Genomic DNA, 12,421 nt, shown 5'->3' with positions numbered 1-12,421 from the left:
TTTGTAATTTTACTTTTTGCAACGTTTTGAAATTTGTATGAGAAAAAAAATCACGTCTTGCAATAGATTGGTTACTACTAAATGATTTTATCAAACTCAAAAAATAAAAACAAAAGATGCGAATTGAAGTTTCGAATCGTATCTTCTAGACATGCTCTAAATATAAAAGTCGAAATACACTGAATTGACATTCAAACTCATAAATTGAAATAAAACTGACAACGCCATGACAAATAAAGAATAAGACAAAAAACTGTACACATAACACAACATATAACGACTGAGCAACACGGATACAGCAATGAGGTATGTTAATAACAAAATCATGATGATAATTGGCCTTAAAATGGTTGCAAAGACAAAATAAAAACGTCCTTAAATCTGATTCCTTTTAAACAAGAAAGTATTCGAAGGCTGATGATATTAGTGTTACATGGCTATAAACCCCAATGTCTTCACATTTGAGCTAAAGAAACAATATCCGTCAATATAACCTTTAGTTTTAAAACAAAGATTTAATGGAGATTATATGTTTTCATGTAAAGTCGTTTTGTTATCAACAAATTATTACATATAATAATATGCCTACATCAACAGTATAAAGAGGCTAAATACTCATTTTAGACGATATAAGAGCATATTGTTACATTATAGGCTCAAGTCCTACAACCCATATAATTAGTTTATCCTCAGATGTCTCTTTTATCCTGGTTATGATTAGATTGCAGATAAATATTACAAGCCCATCAACTGAATTTGATAATAGTCAATGCTAACTATCTATTGGCCTTTTTTCTTTGTACGCAGTTCTGCCTACCAGTGATCACCAATAATTTACATGAAATTTTAATGCTTGAACTTCTAATTATCAGTATAACCTATCTTATGGCTATTAAAGAAAAAGAGAAGGCGTTGATCATCGTATTTAAATAATTGTGGAATGATACGCGTGTTTTGTGGGACATAATGATTCTAGGAGTACTAGTGTTAATTACACTGGAACGTTTCCCTTGTAATGGCATTCCAATATCTCAAAGTAAGTTAAAAAAATTAACTTTTTTAAATATGTATTGCAATACAAAATGTATAACCCTTAAATTTGCAGATGGTATTTAGAAAAAAATATGAAATATATCTTATAATCAATCTTTGAAAAAATAATTAATACAATTTTTTTTTAAAGTTATACGTGGGTCATATGTGACAAGTCCCTTTAAGATGCTCATTTAAGTTATGATGAAGTTCATAATTTCATTTTCTATTTTTAAATAAGATGTTTAAGATAAGCTGAGTTATAAAAGATTATTTGATATTGGATAATAAATGAGTATTATAATTAACAATTTCAACATTTGGACGTTTAGGGTATTATCTTTATTAAGATCTATTTTATCGATAGTGGAGGTCACGTTAAATACCAGATAGTCATAAATCACGAAGAATTTTCAAAATTAATTAATAACTGTGCACAAGACAGGATAAAAATATACATCCTGCATCACGAAAATGCGAGATGCAGGATACAAATGTGAACAAAAGTTAAAATAAATGTTCGGGCGAAAAAACATGCAATAGCATCTATCTTGAACACCCTCTCAATCGTATAACGAGCCCCCATGAGAATAACTTGAGAGTGGGTAAAATTTATAAGCTAGAACTTTTACGGCGCCAATCTTCTAGATAGTAATTTGTTTACCTTTAATTCACAAACTCAAAGATAATTTACAAGAAACTTTGGTGCATGATTATTTTTGTTAGTCTATTCTCTACATTAGAAAATACCGGTACCAAGTCAGGAATATGACAGTTGTTGTCCATTGGTTTGATATGTTTTATCATTTGATTTTACCATTTTATAAGGGACTTTCCGTTTGAATTTTCCTCGGAGTTCAGTATTTTTGTAATTTAACTCTTTTCTAATGTTCTGAAATTTCCGTTGATCAGTGAAAACACCGTAACGGAATTGTTTATACAGTTTCGTTTGCAATGCTCTTGTAAATTTGATGATGTGATAAAACAACAGACGGGTAGACAACGAACGGTTGAATTATGACAATAGCTTGCAATGATCATTTAAGTAAAGTTGTCTACAATATAAAAAGAAATTGACAGATTCAATTTCTAAACACCATCCACGTAAAGAAACTGTGGTTTCATTGACAAACAAACCACATCTCCCATTATTGTAGGTTATTCTTTTTAGTTGCTATTACTTTGTCTGTGAATTGATATTTTATTGTTTTTTTACTTTATTATTAATGATGCCATTGTACAAATATTTAGGGTAACTGTGAAAATATATACATTATTAATCAAACTTGTATTGGAAATATATTATCAATCAGCACCTGACTAGCAATTTATGACCAAAATAATTCCAGTAAATACTATTTTTGCAAAGAAGAACATTCCCTCGTGAGACCAGTGACGTAGAAGTCTCAATACGTAAGCCAAATGTTACCTTTAAATGGGTTTAGCATCAAGGAAATAACCATGATGATGTTTAAGAGATGTGCGACACCCTTTTTTCTTGCGTAATCACTATTTTATATAAATCCTGTTATTTTTTCTTAAATACTAGTAAACAGAATCATAGGGTACATAAATGATTTTCAAAGAATACCATGAGTCAATCCTAGTTTTAAGTCATGATCGTGTTGCTCCATCTTTAGTTAACTTGTTGTATTTGGTTAAGTTTTTTTTTGTCTTTAAATTTTCTTCTTTTTTTACATAAAATTTGCGACTATGTGCAGCTTCAATATGAAACGACGTTACTTAACAAAAAATGATGACTTAAATGGAAGCACATTCTTTGGTCTATTAAAACCATTTATAACTCCTTCAAATTTAACAAATCGCACCCAATTGCATAACATTTTAATCACTGATTGACATCATGAGGCTGTACATATACAATGACTAAAAAAAAGAAAGGGTTATCGCTTTTTTTTAATTGCAAATACTTGAAGCAGGCTTATAGAAGCCTTATTTGCTGCGTTTTACTCAATCACTGCATGATATTATACGTGTTTTAGAGAACTGATTAAATTAATTCATAGCATATAGGAATGGGGTTTATCTTATTTAATAAGATATAAAGAAAGATTTAAAGTAATAATTTACCGACGTGTAGACCCAAATAGGCAAATTGAGCTATTGCCATCATTTGGGTTCTTTTCAAAAATGCTCTTCCTAAACTGGCTGGTGATTGTTTTCAAACCCTGACATTGATGTTACTTTAGACATACATGCATAGTTATTTATTTGATCAATCGAGTAACGTGGCCACAGATTCTATTATTATATAAAAGAAGTCTGCATAAGTTTTTATCTTGAAAAATTAAGAGATAAACTAGAACTAAATAAACTCATCATAGATACCAGGATTGAAATTTTGTATCTGATCTAGAAACGCGTGTCGTCTACAAAAGACTCATCAGTGACATTCGAAAAGAAAAGGTTAAAATGAACAATATAAGTACAAAGTTGAGGAGCAACGAGGACAAAATATTCCTAAAAGATTTGTCGTTACAGCTAGCTAGCTAAGGTAATCTATTTCTGAGGTAGAAAAGCCTTAGTATTTAAAAAGTTCGAAGTTTTGTAAGCATTTGTTTTATACTTTTGTCCATATTAGTGATAAATCATGTCAACACAGACGTACTGACTACTGGGCTGGCGAATAAAACCATGTATATTTACCTTGATGAACATAATTTGACTTCTGTGGTATAAGCTTATAGATTATGATATTGCATTAAAACTAATTATGACTTTGACATCATGGACATAATGTATGACTTTGTTTACTAAAAGTGATCAACAATTCCACGTACTTAACTACCGGTAAAAAAGGGTATTGATTTCTTATCATTTAAGATCTAGCGTTTTCCTGACCTTCATTCTAGTGTATACTGAGTGTAACAACCTGACAAAACTTCGACGTACAATTTTTTTTTAAACTGATATCAATTTTCCGTTACGGTTTTTTTTTCAGGAAAGTAACAAACTTTGTTCACAGTTTATTGTTAGACTTAAAGTAAGGACTCATTTGCCCACTACGTTTGACAAAATATTTCATATTTCAAGTTGGCCAGTGTTCAGTTTTCTTTATGTAAATTTAATCTGTCAGAAGGTCTTCCCCATTGAAATGCTTTTGTTCTGTAGGTAATTCCCCAGAACTTCACTAAACACTTGTTCAATATACAACCAAGTGCTTGATCGTTACTTAAGTCCAGTGACAAACATTTCATGCAAGTTTAAAGCGAGATCACATCAACAACAAACACAAGATAGTTCTTAATTGGTGAAAAATGAGGTTTTAACGGATAAGGAAAGACATTTAACCTTGCTACAGGTCACCTACGCAACCATCAAAGAGATGTTGAAGGGTTTGTAAAGCAAATGCATCAGTATGCTTTTCATTAATTAGTCTAGCTAAGGTCTTTTTGCTAGGTATTATGCGACAAAAATATATAAATAATTGAGGATGGCTTTTTTTCTTGAAATGTATTAGTATTTTAAAATATTGAGTACATCTTTGTACTAATTATCGTTTAACTTAAAGTGGTAGGCTGACTAGACCAAGCAGGTTTTTTTCTTGTGATGGGACTAATAAGTAATATATTGGTAGTTTTTCATTAAAGGAGTACTTACTTTTCGTATATGCTACTTTCTTTTGCTATGTTTTCATAAACAAACAATTTCAGTCACTTCTATAAAACTACTATAGCGAGTTTTTTTTTGTGTGCATTTAGAAGGTAGGTGCCATACATTATTTATGATAATGACTCTAACGATCAAAGAAATGTTTCTGTCGATATTGAAGTAGCATTTTAAACAGAATAGTGGAATGGCATAACCAGATGGAGATTGGTATAACCTATGCAGAATCTTTGATTGGTTATCGTAGATTGATTGATTGTTGGTTGCTTAACGTCCAGTGGCAAATATTTCATGCATATTCAGGACGAGAACAAGTTCACAATAAATACAATAGGTAGGTTGATACAATAGAGGCCACCTAAGATGATGGTCGGAGAAATTTGGACTGCCACCGGAAAAAAGGGTATATTGGATAGGGACAGAAATTTTGCCTTGAAACAGGCCACCTACGGACCCTTCAGAGAGTTGTTGCAAGGGTTCTTAACGTGCAAAGAGCGTGACACTCTCTTTACACGAGGCATCGGATTTAACGTCCCCCTTCTGACCGGACGTGACTGCGAACTTGGTACATCCCGCACAGCCAAACGGACGCCCCACTTCGGCAAGCGTTTTACTGCCGGTCGGGAGAAGACCAAGTGACCATATTTCTATACCCCAGTCACCCTTGGGGATGGTTATCGTAGAAATATTAAGACAGATAGACTGAGATTAACCAGTATTCCCCATGCCTATTTGGCGGTATATATTATAGTTCTATTTCCCCACAAAAGTAAAAATGCCTTTTCTGTATCTAACATATCTAATTCCGCACATAACTCCGTTATAATTTTAGGTAGATATATTGTGCTTCATAATTTCTGACACTTGTTCTGTATAACTTGTCACTCGTGAATTATTTTCGAGTGAACTGATCACAAAATCTATTATATTTATTATCCTTACAGGAAAACTAATATTATTCGGAGATGGAAAGAGACTTTGAGTGGATCGATGCTATATTAATTTCCTTAAATTGAAATATACAAAGAAAGTAACACTATCGAATGGTTCAATTTTATGGCAGTGAGCTGGCAGTTTGAATAGCATGCTAACTAAAATTCTACCAAAATTATCTCTTGATCGATCCCTTATGTAAAATTAAATGGGTTAATTTCAAATTTTACAAAAGTTCTTTCATTTAATTTTTGTAATATATGTAAAAGTATACTGAATATATGTCGCCATGCAGAATTTGAAACTTAACTATTATGATACTAGAATCTTTTTCAAAAAATATCTCAAATTGAGTGCAAGATAATCTGATCAAACACAATACGACTGTATCAATCGTGACAAATAATATATCAATTTGTCATTAGAAGGATCAATTTTCACTTGAGTTATATTTTATGAAAGGCAAATCCATGATCATAAAGATATAACTAGACATCACTTCAATAATTACAGTATTTCTCAATAAGTTCAACTAAAGGTCGTTTTCTAGCGAAATAATGATCATACTTTTTTTATAATACTATTCCTCTAAAATTTGAATTATTTCGACCCCCTCGAGCATTTTTTAAAGACTACCTTTTAATATCAAACAGGTATTCACGAACATGTAATCAAATATGTATTCATCTTTCGTTATGACAGGAACTAGGAAATTAAATTTGAATTCATTTTTTTTAATAAGGAAAACAATACCCTAGAATGAAACAAGTAATATCACAATAGTACTGAACACGGAGGGATATTCAAAACGGAGAGTTCCAAGTCAAATGGCACAATCAAAAACTCAAGCACATCAAACGAATGAAGAACAGCTTCCCATTTGAAGCTAGCATACAGTGCTATAACAAACAAACATCTGCGTGTCATTCGATAATCTTCACTAAAATACACAGTAGCTGCCCCATGGTGACAGTAATACGGTATAAATACACTTATTGTTCTTCCGTTTACAAAGTGGGAATCTTTTCAGCTGTGTGGAAAATGCAAGTACGCAGCCACGTCCAGTCTGAATGGGGACATTAAACTATGTGCCTCGTGTAGATAGAGTGCCATGCCTCCCGCATTTTTCTGTTTTAGTAAAAATAGTTCCAAGCGTTATGTCTGAATGCCTCTTTTATTGGACCTGCCTACATTATTTTTTTATCATTTGTTCTCGTTTAGAACATGCATGACATATTTGTCCCTGGACGTTAAACAACAATGATACATGTTCACATTTTAAATCATCGTTTGTTGTGCAGTATTAACCATACAATTAACTTCAAATAATTACAAAGGGAACATGTCAAAAATATTTTAAAACAATGTGTGTCTGTACATAGAGCTTAAATACGGATGTTATTACGTCAAAACTCTATGATGAAACCTTAACGTTCGTCACATAACGTTTTGAATCCATGTTGTAAATTGTCAACTTTGAAATTGTAAAATAATGCAAACGTGGTTTGGTTTTAAATTTGTATAAACTTCAAGATAATCATAGTTTTATTATATTTGTTTGGTATTTCAGCAATATATATCTTCCGTATATATGATTTTTTTAAAGTTGAAAAGGTGAACTATAATTTATTATTTTCGAATCCATAGCAACATTCTGCATGTATTAACTATATCTTTTGCAAAATGGGGGGAAGAATATGTTACACATTCCCTCAAATTAAAAAAAAAATACAGTCCCTCAGAGTGACATTTCTGAAACTATTGATATTTATCTACCACATCTGCATATACAATTGAGGTGCCTTTCGTCTCAATTTTTCGTGAAATTTAATTACAGAGTTCTGCGACAATATGTTAGAAAAATACAGTACAATAATTTTCGGACAAATGTCTGGTAAAGAGTAGCTGTTATATAGAAAACGGACCATAATACATCCATTATATAATCTTGATGTTCCTGTACACCCACTATGAAAGCATATTAGTCTTCAGCTATCCAAAAATGAACTTTATTGCACACTAATATTTGAAAAATTCACAGGGCCAAAATGCGAAACTACACAACTTACTGTAGTGGTGGCTACTTAAACTTAATTCAGATACAAGTATCAGAAATTTTACTAAATTATAAATTCTTAATTTTTTGACTACGTGTTCCACTTGTTAACCTTCTTAACCGAATGAAATTTAATTAAAAACATTATTTTCTTGTAGTATCTCAATGTGATTTGACATATCATCAGTTTCTTCATTGCAGTAAAATATTAAAGTCATATTGAAAAAAGAGAAAAGTAAAGTAATGAAATGACTTCCAACAAGAGAAAATTACAAAAACAAAAACCCGTATTCAACATACATACTCTGTAGTATTATATATGTTAACACCATTTTTCAGATCTAAATAACCATATACAATTATTGATAAGGATACTGTCATCGAGACCAAATTTGTGGAAGGGAATACGAACCATAATAAATATATATTGATAGTCCAACAAATTGATTATTTTGCTATATTGTCGAATTTTACACGTGTTTCTAAGTTGTATGTATGCAAAACGTAAAATAATAAAAATACCGTTCCCGAACCTAGAAAGAAAACGATACTACACAAGTTTCACAAACAATTTAGTGTTGACATGAAATGTCATTGATATGTTGCTTTTTGTGTAAATATTTTATGCATGTTTAGGACGAGAACAAGTAAAAAAAAAGTAGGTCTTGTAATAATAGAGGCCATTCGGGGTGATGGTCGGGAAATTTGGATAGTCACTAGCAAATGAGGATATATTGGATAGGGACAGAAATTTGGCCTTCCAACAGGCCACCTACGGACCCCTCAAAGAGATGTTGCAATGGTTCTTAACGTGCAAATAGCATGACACTTTCTGTAGACGAAATGCGTGTTTGGCGTATATTCAAAATTTAGTCCTGTTATCTATGATAAGTTTATTTACACCAGGCATCGATCGGATTTAACGTCCCCTATCTGACTGTTCGTGACTGCGAACTTGATATATCACGCGCAGCCAAACGGACGCCCCACTTCGGGAAGCGTTTTACTGCCGGTCGGGAGAAAACGAAGTAACCGTTTTTTCTTTCCCCAGTCACCCTTGTTGATTGCCTTCCGCGTTTTCATAACCTTTTGAATTATTTGGTATTTAATGCACTTGAAAAACGTACATGTTTTTTTAACGGTTGTAACCCATGTAGCTCTGATGAGTCTTTTATAGATAAAAACGTGCGTTTTGTGTATAACATTAAAGAATCTAGTGACTTTGATGAGTGTTTTAAAACTACCAAAGTGTCAAAGCCACTTCTGGTGGCAGTTTCGTCCAAATGATATGTGTGTCTTTCCAAGATATAAATAAAGGGAACAGTAGTATATCGCTGTTCGAAATTCATAAATCGATTGAGAGAAAAAACATATCAGGGTTACAAACTAAAACTTAGGGAAATACATTAAATATAAGAGATTATAAAATTGATGTTGTTTGTTTAACATGGAATAATGAAAACACATATGGTTTTCTATCCCTGACAAAGATCATTATTACTATTAATTACTTTTCGCATATTACGTATTTAACTCTCTGTATTTTTATGCCCCACCTACGATAGTAGAGGGGCATTATATTTTCTGGTATGTGCCTCCGTTCGTTCGTTCGTCCGTTCGTCTGTGCGTCCGTTCGTCCTGCTTTAGGTTAAAGTTTTTGGTCAAGATAGTTTTTGATGAAGTTGAAGTCCAATCAATTTGAAACTTAGTACACATGTTCCCCATGATATGATCTTTCATATTTTAATGCCAAATTATAGTTTGACCCCAATTTCATGGTCCACTGAACATAGAAAATGATAGTGCGAAGTTCAGGTTAAAGATTTTGGTCAAGGTAGTATATGAAGCTAAAGTTACATCAACTTGAAACTTAGTACACATGTTCCCTATGACATGATTTTTTCTAATTTTAATTCCAAATTAAAGTTCTGACCCCAATTTTCACGGTCCACTGAACACAGAAAATGATAGTGCGAGTGGGGCATCCGTGTACTATGGACACATTCTTGTTGTATTTGATTTGCCCTTTCAACTATGTTGATTAGAGCGCAAAAGTGTAGTCGGATGTAGAAGAAACACGCGTCTGACGTACCAACAAGAAAGGTAAACTGGAATCCGCTTGCATTACGCTTCACTCTATGAACAGGGTGTATAGTAGTCAGCCGATAACCGTCTCACGAAAGAGGTGGACGATAGCGAATCAATAGTCAAACACATAAATAACAAGCCTGTTATCTTTGACAAGAACATATACCAATTGTGATCTTGATTTGCCTGTCGGAAGATGCATGCTTAGGAAATAACGGTTACTCTGTCGACAAACACGATTCCTCTCATATTGGAATGTTTACTACTACCAAGTTTTCCACTGGTTTAAATATTTTAATTGGATGAACGAGTTTTGAAAACGGTTACATAATATATCATATTTGACATTTTCAAAATAAACGATAATAGCTTCGTTTATCAATTAGTTATTAAACTATCACCATCACTGATTTATGAAAACCTTTAAATATTCAGAAATTGATACATGTAATATTAGAATTTGAAAGCTTTTTGACAGCAGCAATCCCTTTTTCGATATTTGTTTATCGGGTGACTTGAAATGAAGTTATTGTTTACTCAACAGTATGAATTCAAAAATTCTCATGATGTAATAGCTTCTCATGTAGGCAGAAAAAAATCATCACAAACAGTGACAGCGATAACAGATATCATATAAACATAATCGGATTAAAAAACAATTTCTAAAAGTCAGTCTTCTTCCAACATTGAGAGGGGTCAGACATGAATGAAATGTATTTTTATGCTATTCAGAACTTCTTGAAGTTCCTGTTTTTAAAAAATGAACGTTCTAACAACCATTCCATTAAATTAGATTTGAAGGTTGTCCCAACATAAATGAATGTGCTACAAAAGTTACAAGAATTAATAACAGAAAAACCAAACAATTTAATTTTGCTCCAAGTTTAACAATAGGTTGTTCTTTCATTAACGTTCTTGTTACTTGAATTTTTAAGTTCTGCGAGATTCAAAAATTAAATAAGAAATCTATTAAAACCAGTATAATTGTTGACCCCTTTTCTTCCCCTCCCCTTAATCAATATCATCTTATAACGAAATGTAGCCGAAAAACCTGTAATAAGAAATAATCGAAGATCGACAAATTATGACCCATTCGATAACAACATTTATAATAAGTCAAGGATATCAGAATGGCTTGCCCATCTTAAATGTTTTTTTTTGTATTCTTTATTTATAAAAATGATTCCATTATAGATGTGAGTTGTTTCTTGTACATGTAGGTCTTACAAGTAATCTGAACGTTAATTGTTACTATTGGCATAACAGAAGATTTATTAAAATTCAGAGCTGAAACATTCTTTGTATTATTGCAGTATGTACAAGATAATGTTTTTGTGTACCTTTTCAGATCGTGATCTTGATTTTGTATCTTCTCGAAAACAGATGGATTTGGAAGAAAATAATGACACAAAAATGCAGCTTCTACTAGATTACCTGAAGTATGTAGATTCTGAAGGATTTGAAAACCGGGAACCAAAACTAGACTTGTTTCAACCTTTGATAAATGATGGAACACAAATTGTAAGTAACACGGGAAGTAGGCAGTTTGGAGTTGGGATGAATTTTCTATCTGAACCAGGTGAATCATTTTACAACGAATACCCGCTAACATACGATAATGATGCACTTCAACTGAATAGTCCTCTGATCGTAAATGTTTATTCGGCGATTGACATTAGTTTGGAACCTCACAGTAATATACCATATCAAAATAAGGATATACAATCGAATAAAAAAATGGAACTTATAGATATATTAAATAATATCCGGAGCATAGAGGCTTCTAAGAAGTCTAATACACCGTTGGAAACCTTTGAAGGAATAGTGGGTAACAATGATCGTTCAGAATCAAGGTTTGAGAAAATGATTGATGTTGGTCAAGACAGTCACAAACTTGTAACGAACAAGAACAAAAGATTTGTTATTAGTTTCAGCGTTCCTCCATTTAAATATCGACGACGTCGTAAAATCAAGGGAAAACGAATACGCCGAATTCTTAGGTACAGACCTTTTAAAATAGACCCAACATATTTCCTTCTTGGAATCGGAAAATGATACATCTATTCAATTTTATTTTATTTTTCATAAAAAGAGGAACAACACGACCTGCATCTGAAACTTACGAGTAGTGTAAATGTGACCAAATTTCTTTTTTGTTTCTGATTTTGTTTTGCCAATTTCATGCACATACTCAGAAGAGGTTTCTTATTCTAAAATATGAGTATATGGATGACGAGTGGATTGTACAAACAGGATATTCGATATATCTCTGTTCTTTTTCAGCCTGATTCTATTGGACATATTTTATAATTTTTAGACCGTATATGGCTCTTCATCCGGTCAATATTTTGAAAACGAGGCAAAATGATAATCATCGTGCACAATTAGGGTTTCAGTAAATTGTCTCAATTGATATATATTTATTCACCAAGATAATTGTAATTTGGATAGTGGACCATTTTCGGTCTGATCATTTAATTTATTACTTCATATGTATAGTATTTTTCATGCCAAGTACATATAGACATTGTTGATATTTTAAATACTCAGCAAACACAATATGAGTTATAAATGAAACTCAAAATAATAGATGATTAAAAACAAAATATTGGATATTTGTTTCATTTTAAAATTTGCATCATGACCTGTATGTCTAAATTTTAACTGTCAGAATAGAGAAAT

At 32.1% G+C, this 12,421-nt stretch overlaps 1 protein-coding gene across 1 annotated transcript; it reads left to right on the top strand.

Moving 5' to 3' along the window:
* The first annotated feature begins 756 nt into the window (after nt 1–756).
* Nucleotides 757–12,102, top strand: LOC134710075 (uncharacterized). The gene is made up of 2 exons (XM_063570255.1): nt 757–1,036; nt 11,088–12,102. Exons 1-2 carry the CDS (start codon nt 967–969, stop codon nt 11,792–11,794), a joined length of 777 nt encoding a protein of 258 aa, XP_063426325.1. The 5' UTR covers nt 757–966; the 3' UTR covers nt 11,795–12,102.
* Nucleotides 12,103–12,421: the final 319 nt, after the last annotated feature.

Source organism: Mytilus trossulus, chromosome 1 (genome assembly GCF_036588685.1).
Source record: "Mytilus trossulus isolate FHL-02 chromosome 1, PNRI_Mtr1.1.1.hap1, whole genome shotgun sequence".
Taxonomy (NCBI): Eukaryota; Metazoa; Mollusca; class Bivalvia; order Mytilida; family Mytilidae; genus Mytilus; species Mytilus trossulus.
Note: the sequence above shows the minus strand (reverse complement) of the source record. Positions and strands in the feature narration are given on the sequence as shown.

Coding starts and splice junctions, on each gene's coding strand:
- LOC134710075 (XM_063570255.1), top strand. CDS start 967: ATGATTCTAGGAGTACTAGTGTTAATTACACTGGAACGTTTCCCTTGT. Junction 1,037..11,087: donor TGGCATTCCAATATCTCAAA/GTAAGTTAAAAA, acceptor GTACCTTTTCAG/ATCGTGATCTTGATTTTGTA.